The sequence below is a fragment of the Coregonus clupeaformis genome, chromosome 7, assembly GCF_020615455.1.
Source record: "Coregonus clupeaformis isolate EN_2021a chromosome 7, ASM2061545v1, whole genome shotgun sequence".
NCBI lineage: Eukaryota > Metazoa > Chordata > Actinopteri > Salmoniformes > Salmonidae > Coregonus > Coregonus clupeaformis.
Genome location: NC_059198.1, coordinates 18,310,593 through 18,326,805, shown reverse-complemented (window position 1 = coordinate 18,326,805; position 16,213 = coordinate 18,310,593). Strand labels below are relative to the sequence as shown.

At 45.1% G+C, this 16,213-nt stretch overlaps 1 protein-coding gene across 10 annotated transcripts in view; it reads right to left on the bottom strand.

The window, feature by feature from the left end:
• Nucleotides 1-405: 405 nt before the first annotated feature.
• Nucleotides 406-16,213, bottom strand: part of LOC121569874 (voltage-dependent L-type calcium channel subunit beta-2) — a 145,236-nt gene continuing 129,428 nt past the window's right edge. For 6 of the 10 annotated variants that reach the window (XM_041881142.2, XM_041881146.2, XM_041881148.2 and 3 more), the window contains 5 exons: nt 14,980-15,089; nt 10,167-10,321; nt 4,398-4,493; nt 3,405-3,587; nt 406-1,948 (listed from right to left, as the gene is read on the bottom strand). In XM_041881142.2, coding sequence (XP_041737076.1) covers nt 1,148-1,948; nt 3,405-3,587; nt 4,398-4,493; nt 10,167-10,321; nt 14,980-15,089 — 1,345 coding nt within the window. In that variant the 3' untranslated portion in view covers nt 406-1,147. The remainder of the gene's footprint in view (nt 1,949-3,404; nt 3,588-4,397; nt 4,494-10,166; nt 10,322-14,979; nt 15,090-16,213) is intronic. The other 4 variants (XM_041881143.2, XM_041881147.2, XM_041881145.2 and 1 more) reach the window with 1 other exon arrangement.

Genomic DNA, 16,213 nt, shown 5'->3' with positions numbered 1-16,213 from the left:
TTATAACTTGGGGCGTACAACTTTTCTTGAGCACCGTAGCTGAGCAGAAAGGCTTACCTTTATCATCCAGTTGATTTCATTCAGTGGTTGTGATTGATTTTCAATTAGACATAAAAATAAAAAGTGGACAATTGGCACATTTCTCACAATATTCAAGGGGAAAAAAATGTCGGTACCTCATGCACATTCATAGCTAATTGGACTGTACTAAGTGCATGAAACTGTCCTTAGAAAAGGGTCCAACTTAAAAAGACATACCATCATAGATAAAAGTCCCCTAGTGTGTGAGTGGATTGGTTTGACCCGATAACTGTACCCTAAAATATCAAATCGTTGTACACCTGACACCAACAATATGAATCAGTCTACAGTATGTTCTACTAAAAGTGCTGAACAGAGTGTGTATCAATGTTATAAAATGTTTCTGAACCCTTTATAAATAGAACAACAGTACTGTAATGTAAGACAGTAAGTCGTGTCACTATTCTTTTGTCTTGTAAGGCAAGACTAAGGTGTGCCCCAATGGAAAGGCAGCATCAACACCAGAGGAACCAACGTCAGAGGACCAAACACTGAACATTAACAATGAAAAAAAAAAAAAGCAACGAAGAAAACAGCAACATTTTAATTAAAATAAAATAAAACAATTGCACATATTTAGTATTTAACCTTACCTGGTTTCCCACTTCTCAGTCAGTCACCGCTAACAGTAGTCTGAATGAACAAATTATTGTTCAAGTGGCAGTAAGAAAAAAATATATATATATAGAAATACAATTTAAAAACTCTAGTCACAGAAAGCACAGTACAGAAGAGAATTCTGCTGTTGTGTCATGCTTTATCAAACACAGGTTTAAAATATGCATATTTGAGAAGATCCATGCATATCCACACATAAACGACAATGTCTATGTATTGATACACATATTTATATATTTATATACCTATATCTATATATAATAAAAATACTGCCGTTGCTAAGGATGCAACAGGCTTTACAAAGGAAGCGTACATAAACGGAGGATGCAGGGGCTTAAGGGTGTAGCAGCAAGATGGGACAACAGAATGGTTTGGGAAAGAGGGGGGTGAGTCCTACAGTACCACTGTCTCAGTGTGTGAGGGGGTTTGTGGTCTAGGGTCTGGGCTGTCACTGGTGAATATAGGGGTCTCTGGCCCAGTCCCCTGTGTCGCCCCTCTTTTTGGGGGCCACCTCCCCCTCCCTGTCCCGGTCCCTGTCTCTGTCATAGTACTGGTGGTGGTGGTGGTCGCGGGCCGGTCGTTGGTGGTGCTGGTGACCGCGCGGCTTGTTGCGCTCGTTGTGGTCCTGCTCGTTGCGCTCCTTGGAGCGGTGGTGTCCTGTTGTACCATGGTCCGCCTCCTCGCCAGTGCCACCGCGGTGATGGTGGTGGTGGTGATGGTGGTTGTGGTCCCTTGGGTGAGGCTGAGCCTCGTAGCGCCCCTGCTGAGGGTGCCCCCCATCTCCCAGCCCCTCCTCCTCATACTCCTCCTCTCCAAACTCTTCTTCCTCTTCCTCGTCCTCCTGGTGCAGGAGGTGAGTGCGAGGCTCTATGTAGGCTGAGTCTCTGCTTTCTCTGCTCTCCCGACTCTCGGGGGTCTCTGAGTCCTGTGTCTCCCCCCGAGAGAGGCCCTTGCCCCGGCCACCACCGGCACCAGTATGATGATGATGATGGTGGTTGTTGTGGTGCTGCTCAGTCCGCTGAGAGGAGGAGCGGTGGTGGATGTGCTGGGGTCTCCTGGAAGACTCTGTCCTCAGGGGCCTCTCCTCCTCCTCCCCCTCCTCCTCCTCCCCCTCATCCAGCTCCCCGTCTGGCTGCTCCTGACTCTGATGCTGGCTGTGGTGGTGGTGATGGTGATGGTCCTCTCTGGAGCCCTTCCTCTCCACACCTTGTCCTGCCTTGTCCCCTTCTTTCTGCTCTGTCCCGCTGCCCTGGGGTTAGCAACACAACACACAACATGGCCGTTAGTACAGTTAGATACACCAACACACCTATGCAGAGTAAAACACTTTTTTGTGTTATCCTCTATGATTTTGAATGCATTGTATCCATATACAAATCAAATCAAAGACAAACACACGCCCTCAAACAAATGCAAATCAAACACACACTCCAACCACCTCCATACAGTATGTCAAATCCACACACATGCAAACCCACATGCATGAAATTCGAACTCACACTTCAAATACACACGTGCACTGCACTGCACACTCAAAGGTTGAAATGAAGTTATCAACCATTGAAGGTTGACTGTGGTCCTGGAGAATACTAAAAGTATCCCAAAAAGTAATCATATTAGTTTGAACTTGATTGATTTACACTGGTTAATTTTAAATGTGCATCTCAAATGGCACCCTATTCCCTACATGGTGCACTACTTTTAACCAGAGCCCTATGGACCCTGGTCAAAAGTATGCACTATATAGGGAATAGGGTGCCATGTGGGATGCATCCCATGTCTCCAGGACCAAGGCTGAATCCCCATGGAAAACTAACACTTGAAGTCCACACAGCTCTTTTGACTGAGTCCCTCCCACTCACCACAATCTCAGACATGTTAACCTCACTCATCAGATGCATTTTCATCAGCATTTTCAGGAGTTTTAAAAAGGACTTTCATTGTTAGGAGTTTCAGTCTTACATTGGCCAATGTGGAGCAATGCATGGGGATGGAGAAAATACGTGGACATTTTAAATACACATGAAACTGATCTGAATCAATCAAATGACCCAAACTAATTGTTCGCTGCCGTTAAATACAGACACTTCAAATAGATAATTATTCTCAAACTGACAAAATTCCTTTGCCTGTAAGTATTCATTATTTCAAAGGATAGCAACCAGCTGTGTTAAACCAATTCAAAACAAGCTCCAGATTTGTCGGTGTACTTTCAAGGCTTAATGATCTTGTTTAGTCATGGTTAGCAGGCCCACCATCAGTCATGCCACCCCTTGTCTCTCTATGCCTCTTCCTATTACTTTCTCTCTATCTCATTGCATCCTCACTCCCTCCCTTCTCCCTCTCTCTTTCCTTTTCCTTCTCACTGTATCTCTCGGTCCTGCATCTCTCTCTCTCTCTGTCCTGCATCTCTCTCTCTCTCTCTGTCCTGCATCTCTCTCTCTGTCCTGCATCTCTCTCTCTCTGTCCTGCATCTCTCTCTCTCTCTGTCCTGCATCTCTCTCTCTCTGTCCTGCATCTCTCTCTCTGTCCTGCATCTCTCTCTCTCTCTGTCGTGGTCAGTGTGCCATTGCGCTGACTCTGTGGCGATACAGACTGCTCATGGCCAGTGAGCTACTTGTCTCCCTGCCCTCCCTGTCCTCCTGACTGTCTGGGCTCAGGAGCAGGCCGCCCACATTGGCCCGGAGCCTGGTTAGCACCTGTACCTGCATGCTGGAGACAGGAGCGGGGCTGGAGGGCAGGGCGGCCATAGCCACCTTGGCCAGCAGCGGGTTGGGGGGGTTGCAGCTGGCGGGGTGGGTGCTCTTCCAGTAGGCCTCCAGGTAATCAGCCATGTGCTCACACGCATCCTCCAGTTGGTTTTCATCCAGGATGATGTCAAACATCTCCTGAGAGAGGGAGATGGAGAGAGATATAAACAGAGGGAGAGAGGAGGGGAAAATAGTATTGTTAGTGTTTTTATGGGCCCAAAACAGTACGGGTATGAGCTTAGTATGGGCCAATGATACTAGGATAGATAACAACTTTATAAGAGTGGATCTACTTTTTCTTAGATACTTTATTTTCTAGATTCCAAATGACTTATGCAGATACTTTTTTACAAGAAACTGACATGCTTCTCGGATTAAGAAAGTGTCAGACTAAAACTGTGTCAGAGACATAATAACCAATTTAATAGCATTAAATATTAATTCGGTAAGAATATTCAGATCAGAGAGACTCTTAAAAGCTAAATACCACCAGGGATGCGATGCTATTGGATTTAAATTAGGGCAGATTTTTCTTCATCCTGCAATGTTTGGGCTCATATTCTAAAAGAAAATCAGAGAAGATCACAGAAGGACTGAAATAGAATTGGCAGGAGATATGAGTCTTTCTGAAGCATTCCACAACAGTAGTATTAATATAACAGCAGAATCCTGATGGGTGATATACGCACACAACTCAAAACCATGCAAATCTCCTATCAACATCAATGCATGATTTACATAAGACTTCAGAGTGAGTTTATCAAGTTAGGATTCAGCCCTTGATAGTCTCCTTTACGGTATCAATAGAGCCTTGATGCACAGAGACCCAAATCTTCAATCTGCATACAGAAACAGTATCATGAAATGTCCCGATTGTAATAGCTGTGGCATGTGGTGGGTGTGATCCAGGTAGCAGAGACCTCTGGCCAGTGGTGTGGCTATACTCACGGGAGGGCACTGGGCCAGTTTGTCTGCAGCAACCATCTGGACGTTGAGGTGCTTGGCCTGGGACTTCCCTCTGGACTTGATGAGCCTCTGCAGAACCTTTGGGAAATATGAGAGAGAGGCATGAGAGTCATGACACCATCAGCACCATAACAAAGTCAACTCCATCATATGAAAGCATATAAACACCGTAACGAAGTCAACTCCATCACATGAAAGCATCGTCAATACCGTAACAAAGTCAACTCCATCACATGCAAGCATCGCCAACACCCTAACAAAGTCAACTCCATCACATCACAGCATCGTCAGCACTGTAACGAAGTCAACTCCAATGTAGCAGCAACGTGGAAACTTCAATCTAACATCAGTACCACAGTAGAACTGTGATCCTACTGATTCGCAGCAGTAGTTGATGAAAAGAGGAGACGAGAGGTGTCAGATAGGCTTGGTTTATCTCATCGAGATGGGATTTAGAATGACAACACTTTGATTTAGCGGCCGTATTTCACAGATCTTCAGCTATGCCTTCTTTCCCTTTTTATGTTACTCAAATGGCAGCGTTTGTATTGATCTTTGAATCATGAGTGTTATTTACAGACAACTGAAGGTCATCGTGATGAATCAGTCTCCTCACACACCTGACTCTCTCCCATTTAGACGAGCTGAGTAGTCGGAGCTTTAAAAAAGGCCATATTTAAAAACCAGAGCAGGACGCCATTCAGTTAGAAAAAGGCGATATGAGCAGTGACAAGACACATCCATTGGCTCCCCAATGCACCAGGGACATCCATAGACATCTATAAACCAGTAGGAGACTACTTCACTACTTCTCACAGAGTCTCAGGACGAGACTTTCACTTCAGCTCTGTTTACTTCATCAATCTGACACTCACTTCTTTCATACTGTCTGGAGGGGACCAGTCTCTACTGGCCTGCATCTACCTTTACACACTTACACATATTATATAAATCACTTAGACTTGGAATGATCTTGTTTGAACAACTTAGTAAATAATAATAATAATAATAAACTTCTGTACATTATTACTGTGTGTGAGATGGAAGGTTGGTTGAATACATGACTAGAAAATAAAGGTTAGCATTGGAATAATAACCATGTAATACAAACTGCCCTAGTACCCTGTCATGTAAACTACCACATGTATTCGTAGAATGGAAATTGTGGATTGTGAATGAACATAATGTTATGACTATAACTACTGTTCCCTGAAGGAGGGAAACGAGGTACAACATACTATGTATGGGGAGTAGCACTCTCGCAACTTCGGATGAAGTCACGCCTGACAAGGCCAATGAAATCCACGCCTCACTGGAAGCCCCACCTTCCACAGGTGATAAGCGTGAGGGTTGAATTCATTCCTTCAATTTAATACTGCTCTTCACTGAGCCCAGGAGCGGGCGATGCGGAGCCAAACAGGTGTTGTACCTAATTTCCCTCCTTCAAGGAACAGTAGTTGTAATCGTAGCGTTACGTTCCCTTTCAGTCAGTCATCTTTGGTACAACATACTATTGGGAAATATAATCACGCCCCAACGGATACTAAATGAAACAGCCCATGGAAGACCACCCCAACCTAACCCCGCCAGATGTGGCAGTCTGGGCATTGCGAACACGGCGCGCTGTCTAGTGACTTTCCCCTGTCCCAAGCGTAAGCACGCTGTGTGCTATACTGGGAGCAGTGACATCCAAGCTATAAAACCTCACAAAAGTGTGTTGTGATGCCCAACTCGCCGCAGCACAAATATTTCCTATAGTCAACCCTTTAAACAACGCCCAAGATGCTGCCAGCTGGATTAGCAAAACAGACAAAAGGTTGGTCACATAACCGGATATCCCGGGTCCGTTTAATGTACGTGCGTAAAGCTCGCACCGGACATAGGACATGTAACCTCTGTTGCTCTTCAGAAGCAAAAGGGGGAGGTGAAAAGGCCAATAGCGCAAAAGCTAAGGACCTGTAGGACATAGCCATGACTTTTGGGGCGAAGGCCGCATTTGGACGCCCGGGGCCAACTGAGTACAGGAAGGTTGTAGGGATAATGCGTGGAGGTCCCCAACACTTTTAGCCTAGGCCAAAGCCACGAGCAGGGAGGATTTGTAGGAGAGGATCTTCAGATCCACCGACTCCAGAGGGGGCTGCACACAGTGCCTCTAAAGCCAGCGCCAAGTCCCATGTGGGTGGAATAGGTTCTGAGACAAATTACACCTTTCAGGAACCACCAGGGGCCTCGCTTGCCAAACCTGCCTGTGCACCTGGGACAACAGGTCCATGCCTAACGGGAGTTTCCACGGGTCTCCGCCTAAAAGGTGAATGATCTCCGCGAACGAAGGCTGCCTGGGGAGCCACAAGAATCAATGGTAAGCCGTCCCGGCACACCCACTCCACCGTGGGCTGAATAAGAGCCTCTGGCGGAAATGCGTAAAGGAGGGTCCAAGGCCACTGGTGCGTCTGTTCCCAACGGGGCACTTGGGTCCCTCATTGAGAAAAATAGATGACACTGCGTAAAGATCTACGTCGTAAAGATATATGCGTAAAGACCTACGTGCGTAAATGCGTAAAGATCTACGTCGGCCCTGCCAAAAATGTCCCATACCTGGGAGAGCATCTACTCCTGAGAGAGAGGGTCCCACCTGGATAAAAGATCTGCACCCGAGTTGAGTTGAGGCAACCGGGGACATGCGTCGCCTAAAGCGAAAGCATGTGCACACTGCTCCCCAGCAATAGGGATCGAGCGAAGGTTAGGAGGGAGAGAGACGGTCTCTCCCAATCTGTTGATGCATGCCACCACTGACATATTGTCGGTTCTGACCAGCACAAGCCAGCCTGACAAGAACAGGGGAAAGCGCCTGAGCGCCAGATACTCCAGGTAATCGACATGCAGTGCGCTCTGCACCAGTATCCATAACCCCCAAATCGAGTTGCCTTCGTACAGCGCACCCCACCCTCGGGGGATGCGTTTGTCATGATCCCTTGCGGGATACAACTCAGCCCTTGGGTGCCCCCTGACAATAGCAGAGGGTCCCACCACTGGGCCATGGCCCGTAGGCTTGACAGGGATACCCGAAGCGACCGGCTTAGGCTGAGAAATGCGTCCAGGTGAGTAGCTAGCACTCAGCGCTGAAAGGTCCGTATTAACAATAACCCCACGGGAACGACTTCCATCACAGAAGCCATCATCCCCAGTAAGCATAAGGACTGGTGAAAACGCACTGTGTGACCCAGACGAAACTTGGCTAAGCAGAGCCGGAACCCGGACACCCTCCGTGTTAATAGAAAAGTGTGATACGCGAGTGAGTAGCTTGAGACCTAGAAACGGAATGCGCTGGATGTGTGTAACACTGCTTGCCCCCTTGACTCCGCCGCCACCAGCCAGAGTATGTGAGCGACGCTGGAGTGGCGCATGCTCAATTTGACTGGAGCGTGAAGCAAGTTTCCCAAAGGCTGGAGCGTCACCCTTCTCACCCCCTCCAATTTCACTCCAGTACCGCTCACTTCACGAGCTCAGGGCATGCCCGGCCCAGCATGCATTTGTAGGCTATTTGTGTGCTTCTATATCCCCTTGCTTTAGCTACTGTCATGGAGTTCGCTAAATGTTTTCATAAAGAAAATGATAAAACACGCTCAAAATCAAGGTGTCTTACAAAGATGAGGAGGACCAAGAGCAAGAGAGGGAGTGTGGTGATGTTATATTATCTATACAATAGGCTATAATTTATTTTGGCCCAATAGGCCTGACATATTACCTCTTTCAAGGAGCTTTACGTTTTGATAGGGTTATTTTGCCTAAAAACCTTTAGGCCTACCTATAAACATTTTTAAAAACAACTCTGCATCCCTGCCCAGCCTGGCAAGAGTGGCCTGAAAGGTGTTTAGCATTCCCAGTGGCTCTGCAAGCGCGGAGAGGGTATTCTCTGCTGCTGGCCTGCTCTCCAGGCACCCTCGCATGAGCCTGATGCCAGATTCTGGCCAAACTCGTGTTTGTAAAAATGAATTCAAAGGCACCGTAGACTGAGCCTAATAAGGTATTTTTGTTTCATTTGTATTTAAGTCACAGCCTATATGCGCAATTTATTGACTATAATGATTTAATGCAACAAAATGTTGTTTAAATGATGAGCGCTTAATGTCCCTGCCAACCTAGTGTGTTGCACTCGCAAATGCTTCACAATGTATTTCTTTGTAGGCTATAACCTTGAAATAATTGAAATAATAGGCTTATAATATAGCCTAAATAATACATTTTAGTTTCTTCTTAGGCTACCTATCTGGCTCCTGACCAATTTAGAGTGTTTATATGCCTTTCAATGTAATGTAATTTAATGTAGCCTATTTCAAATGATGAGTGCTTCTTACAGTCACCTTTTCATGTTTTTATGAAAATACTTTTCATTCAAATCATATTTCAATACATCAAAACCAAATGGTAGGTCCAGGTGGTCACAAAAATAGATGGGTGTTGGTTAAATGGTGATTTTAATGAATGGAGCGAATTTGGAGCGGCAGTTGTTTTCCCTGCGAGGAGCAGTTATTAGCGGAGCGGTTGGAAAAGACGTGGAGCGCCTGAGTGGTGCGCAAGCGGGATTTCCGACCACTCAACTCCGCTCACATACTCTGCCACCAGCCAATCGATGTAATAGCCATCGGCTCGTGAGCATTCTTAGTTTGTAGACTCTGAGGTGCTTGCTGAGGGCACGTAGTTCTAGAATAGGATGCAAAGTCCCGTCCGTTTTCGTAACCAGGAATACCAGCTATACTAGCAGTCCCGGATCTTCGACATAGGAACCACTCAGATTGCCTGCTTCTGGAGACGGGAGGATATTTTCTCCCTCGAAAAGGGCACTGAGGCCTTTGGAACAGTCGATGTGATGATGCTGCAGAAGCGTGGGGAATGCACAACAAATTGTAGCCTGTATCTTAAAGTCACTGTTAGCATGATCCAGGGTGACACTGCACATGCGCACCATTGGTCGGAGCAGACAACGAGACTCCCGTGAAGTGCCATCTGAAGGGGCGGGACACCACCTTGTGGACTGTGAGAGATTGGTTCTTCTTCTATTTCCACCACTCCTGACAACCGTGTGTCTGAACATGGAGAAGGAACACTTTTCATTGAACTCACATTCGGGAGGCAACACTTTTAACACCAGTCCAAACTGTGGAACTTGGCTGTGTGTTTATGTGGCAAGGTTTTCCTAAAGGTTATGTCATGCAATAAAATGCTAATTAATTACTTAAAAATCATACAATGTGATTTTCTGGATTTTTGTTTTAGATTCCGTCTCTCACAGTTGAAGTGTACCTATGATACAAATTACAGACCTCTACATGCTTTGTAAGTAGGAAAACCTGCAAAATCGGCAGTGTATCAAATACTTGTTCTCCCCACTGTATACTAAACAAGAGAGCTACCCCAGCAACACCACAGTAGGGAGTCAGTAATAGCTATTATAGCTGGCTCGCCTCGGCAAGTTAGCCAACCTGCTTAGCATGCTATGCAACGCTCATTTAGCTAGCCCGGTCTTGAAAGTCCACGTAGAACTGGATCACTGAGGTGGGACCGGACCCTTCATTAAGAAGTCTGGGAAGAGAGGAAGCCAGTGCTTGACCGAGGCAGACACAGGCGGCGGGGGATACCACTGAACCTGGCTGCCCTCTCTCTTCGAGTAGCCTCCCGTGTACCGAAGTTGACTGACTGAAAGAGAACCAGACTAGATATAAGTTACCACTTGTTTGCCTTGCTTGGTCTCACCTTAGGAGAGGAGATCTTGACGTAGACGATGATAGGGGCCAGGGAGGTCTTTCCCAGTTGGGCCGGGTGGTTGATGGTGTCTGCGTCCAGAACCACCAGCTGCAAGGTCCGGGCCAGCTCAAAGATACGCTCTATCTCACTTTGCACTTCAGCTACTAATAGAGAACGAGAGGGAGAGCAGTAGGGTTGGAGAGACAGAGACAGAGAGAGAGTGAGGGAGCGAGAACGAGAGTCAAACCATAAATCCGCTTTCATTCTGCCCTTCAGTTAAGCAGCTGCGAGAGAAGGAGAGATTATCAAAACTTAATGGCTATACTATAGGATAATGTGGAAATACGGAAGTAACCCATTTAACATGAGAGAACACGTATTAGCTAACGCACTTTTCCCCAGATAGACACAGTTATGTCATAAACATAAACCACAAACAGTCTAGGAAATCTCCCTCAAGCAACACTTCACTTCATTACATTTCATTAGAAGCTCAAACAAACTTGTTTGAACATCCACTGCTGCCCATGACTAAGACACACCCAGATACAGTACACCCACCGCTTGCCCTATTCAGTTGTTGCCGGAAATTGAGCTGAGAGTCCAGATGTGTCTGGTGATTATAATACATTATGGATGCATCCCAAATCGCTCTCTATTCCCTATATAGTACACTACTTTTGACCAGAGTTCTATGGGTCATGGTCAAAAGTAGTGCACTATAAAGAGAATAATAGGGTGCCATTGGGGACACATTTTATGATGATGTTTTTGATATCAGACGCTTCCTATTGAAAACACTGAGTTTTGATGATATCGAGGCTGAAATCAAACAGGAACTAACAGCTGTGACTGGAATGCAACATAGGCTGTATAATATTAATTTTTACACACAAACTCAATTACATAAATACTTAACTCAAGTAATGGGTCTGCTTGTAAGAGATTCCTGAAATAACTTCAACAACATTGGGATAAATTGCAGTTTTCAGAAAATATGGCAAGTCTTCATATCTATTGCATCAAGACAGAGTTAGGGTTCAGAACACTGTCAACACTTGTGTCCCTGAAGTGATTCAATAATTATACAGTTGCATTGGCTTCCAGTTAAAGAGCTTCTCATCAAAAGTGGAGCACAGAGATTGTACAGAGTTGTGCAGTGCTTTAAGTGTGACCCAATCTTAAAGTATCTTTAAAAATTAGTGGGGAAGTGGTGGTAGGCGGAGGGAGGTGCTACTGGCTTCCTTCCACGCTCCGTCTGAGGCTCCACAGAAAGGGGTTTATCCCGGGACATCGTTACCAGAGCAACCGGCACGTCAGAAAAGTAGTGCACTAAATAGGAAATAGGATTCCATTTGGGACACATCCCAGGAGTAACGTTACAGAGCACCGTTGCTCATGTCGGTGATCCCATATAAAAGATTAGTACTGTGGCTTCCATAGTTCCGTTGGCTCTACGGCCACCCCCGTGAGGTCATAGCTGAGGAATCTGTTTCATTCTAATCGCATCTTGTTAATCAAGCCTGGTAAAATCTGCTGGGTTCTTGACTGTGTTATCTGGCAGCAGGCTTCTGGTTTCTCCTCTCTTTCCCTATATTTTGTTCCAAACCCAAACCTTTTTAATCAATCGTCCCCTTCGAACATCTGTAGGTCTGCATTATAACCAACTGCAAGGCTTCTTTCCAAATGGCATCCTATTCCCTACAGTGCCTTGCAAAAGTATTCATCCCCCTTGGCGTTTTTCCTATTTTGTTGCATTACAACCTGTAATTTAAACAGATTTTTATTTGGATTTCAAGTAATGGACATACACAAAATAGTCCAAATTGGTGAAGTGAAATGAAACAAATTACTTGTTTCAAAAAATTCTAAAAAATAAATAACGGAAAAGTGGTGTGTGCATATGTATTCACCCCCATTGCTATGAAGCCCCTAAATAATATCTGGTGCAACCAATTACCTTCAGAAGTCACATAATTAGTTAAATAAAGTCCACCTGTGTGCAATCTAAGTGTCACATGATCTGTCACATGATCTCAGTATCTATACAATTGTTCTGAAAGGCCCCGGAGTCTGCAACACCACTAAGCAAGGGGCACCACCAAGCAAGCGGCACCATGAAGAACAAGGAGCTCTCCAAGCAGGTCAGGGACAAAGTTGTGGAGAAGTACAGATCAGGGTTGGGTTATAAAAAAATATCAGAAACTTTGAACAACCCACGGAGCACCATTAAATCCTTTATAAAAAATGGAAAGAATATGGCACCACAAACAAACCTGCCAAGAAAGTGCCGCCCACCAAAACTCACGGACCAGGCAAGGAGGGCATTAATCAGAGAGGCAACAAAGAGATCAAAGATAACCCTGAAGGAGCTGCAAAGCTCCACAACGGAGATTGGAGTATCTGTCCATAGGACCACTTCATGCCGTACACTCCACAGAGCTGGGCTTTACGGAAGAGTGGCCAGAAAAAAGCCATTGCTTAAAGAAAGAAATAAGCAAACACGTTTGGTGTTCGCCAAAAGCCATGTGGGAGACTACCCAAACATATGGAAGAGGGTACTCTGGTCAGATGAGACTAAAATTGAGCTTTTTTTCCATCAAGGAAAATGCTATGTCTGGCGCAAACTCAACAACTCTCATCACTCCGAGAACACCATCCCCACAGTGAAGCATGGTGGTGGCAGCATCATGCTGTGGGGATGTTTTTCATCGGCAGGGACTGGGAAACTGGTCAGAATTGAAGGAATGATGGATGGCGCTAAATACAGGGAAATTCTTGAGGGAAACCTGTTTCAGTCTTCCAGAGATTTGAGACTGGGACGGAGGTTCACCTTCCAGCAGGACAATGACCCTAAACATACTGCTAAAGCAACACTCGAGTGGTTTATGGGGAAACATTTAAATGTCTTGGAATGGCCTAGTCAAAGCCCAGACTTCAATCCAATTGAGAATCTGTGGTATGACTTGAAGATTGCTGTACACCAGCGGAACCCACCCAACTTGAATGAGCTGGAGCAGTTTTACCTTGAAGAATGGACAAATATCCCAGTGGCTAGAAGTGCCAAGCTTGTAGAGACATACCCCAAGAGACTTGCAGCTGTAATTGCTGCAAAAGGTGGCTCTACAAAGTATTGGGGGGGAATAGTTATGCGTGCTCAAGTTTTCTGTTTTTATGTCTTATTTCTTGTTTGTTTCACGATAAAAAATATTTTGCATCTTCAAAGTGGTAGGCATGTTGTGTAAATCAAATGATACAAACCCCCCAAAAATCTATTTGAATTCAAGGTTGTAAGGCAACAAAATAGGAAAAAATGCCAAGGGGGGTGAATACTTTCGCAAGCCCAGAGTCCTATGGGTCATGGTCAAAAGTAGTTCACTATAAAGGGAATAATAGGTTTCCATTGGGGACGCATTTTATGATGATGTTTTTCATATCAGATGCTTCCTATTGAAAACACTGAGTTTTGATGATATCGAGGCTGAAATCAAACAGGAACTAACAGCTGTGACTGGAATGCAACATAGGCTGTATAATATTTCTTTTTACACACAAACTCAATTACATAAATACTTAACTCAAGTAATGGGTCTGCTTGTAAGAGATTCCTGAAATAACTTCAGCAACATTGGGATAAATTGTCATTTTCAGAAAATATAGCAAGTCTTCATATCTATTGCCATCAAGACAGAGTTAGGGTTCAATGCACTGTCAACACTTGTGTCCCTGAAGTGATTCAATAATTATACAGTTGCATTGGCTTCCAGTTAAAGAGCTTCTCGTCAAAAGTGGAGCACAGAGATTGTACAGAGTTGTGCAGTGCTTGAAGTGTGACCCAGTCTTAAAGTATCTTTAAAGATGAGTGGGGAAGTGGTGGTAGGCGGAAGGAGGTGCTACTGGCTTCCCTCCACGCTCCGTCTGAGGCTCCACAGAAAGGGGTTTATCCCGGGACATCGCTACCAGAGCAACCGGCACATCAGAAAAGTAGTGCACTAAATAGGGAATAGGATTCCATTTGGGACACATCCCAGGAGTAACGTTACAGAGCACCGTTGCTCATGTCGGTGATCCCATACAAAGATTAGTACTGTGGCTTCCATAGTTCCGTTGGCTCCCCGGCCACCCCCGTGAGGTCATAGCTGAGGAATCTGTTTAATTCTAATCTCAGCTTGTTAATCAAGCCTGGTAAAATCTGCTGGGTTCTTGACTGTGTTATCTGGCAGCAGGCTTCTGGTTTCTCCTCTCTTTCCCTATCTTTCGTTCCAAACACAAACCTTTTTAATCACATCCCCAGAGAGGTCAATCGTCCCCTTCCAACATCTGTAGGTCTGCATTTTAACCAAATTCAAGGCTTTGTTCCAAATGGCATCCTATTCCCTATATAGTGCACTACTTTTGACTAGAGAAATATGTCCCCTGGTCAAAAGTAATGCACTACACTTAGTAAAAAGGGTTCCAAAGGGTTCTTCGGCTGTCCCCATAGGAGAACCCTTTTTGGTTCCAGGTAAAACCCTTTTTGGTTCCAGGTAGAACAATTTTAGGTTCCATGTAGAACCTTCAGTGGAAAAGGGTTCTACATGGACCCCAAAACAGTTCTACTTGGAATCAAAAGGGTTCTCCTATGGGGACGACGAACAACCCTTTTAGGTTCTAGAAAGCACCTTTTATTCTAAGAGTGTATACTGTATAGGGAATAGGGTGCCATTTGGGACACATGAGAAGACTGTTTAATCTTTCACTCCTTCCCTTTTCTCTATGCAATTAGTCTCTAAATACAAAGGGCACTAGAGGAACACAGAGGTCTCATACTTCCAGAACTTACCAAGGTTGGAGCGTGTGTTGGAGCGCTCGATGATGGCGTGTTTACTAGGGTTGTTGAGGACGGAGCGTTTGGCAAGAGAGATGTCTGCCGTGACACGAGTGATTGATATTCTGATAGGAAGGCAGAGAGAAAATAACTGGTCACAGAGAGAATAGAGCGTGCTCTGATTTCTGAATGAAATAGCCTTGATTCATGATCACTATCAATAAAAAATTTAACACTTGGAAAATGCACTGTATTCAAAAGAAAAAGGGGATAGCAACAAAATCACCATATGAAGAGGGGAGAGTTGTGATTTCTAAGGAATATTTAGTAGAAGAGGACAGAGATGGTGTGAGTATGCTTATACTCGAATACCATACAGTGAGGGCAAAAGGTATTTGATCCCCTGCTGATTTTGTACGTTTGCCCACTGACAAAGAAATGATCAGTCTATAATTTTTATGGTAGGTTTATTTGAACAGTGAGAGACAGAATAACAACAAAAAAATCCAGAAAAACGCATGTCAAAAATGTTATAAATTGATTTGCATTTTAATGAGGGAAATAAGTATTTGACCCCTCTGCAAAACATGACTTAGTACTTTGTGGCAAAAACCTTGTTGGCAATCACAGAATCACAGAGGTCAGACATTTCTTGTAGTTGGCCACCAGGTTTGCACACATCTCAGGAGGGATTTTGTCCCACACCTCTTTGCAGATCTTCTCCAAGTCATTAAGGTTTTGAGCCTGACATTTGGCAACTCGAACCTTCAGCTCCCTCCACAGATTTTCTATGGGATTAAGGTCTGGAGACTGGCTAGGCCACTCCAGGACCTTAATGTGCTTCTTCTTGAGCCACTCCTATGTTGCCTTGGCCGTGTGTTTTGTGTCATTGTCATGCTGGAATACCCATCCACGACCCATTTTCAATGCCCTGGCTGAGGGAAGGAGGTTCTCACCCAAGATTTGACGGTAGGGGCCCCGTCCATCGTCCCTTTGATGCGGTGAAGTTGTCCTGTCCCCTTAGCAGAAAAACACCCCCAAAGCATAATGTTTCCACCTCCATGTTTGACGGTGGGGAGGTGTTCTTGGGGTCATAGGCAGCATTCCTCCTCCTCCAAACACGGCGAGTTGAGTTGATGCCAAAGAGCTCGATTTTGGTCTCATCTGACCACAACACGTTCACCCAGTTCTCCTCTGAATCATTCAGATGTTCATTGGCAAACTTCAGACGGGCATGTATATATGTGCT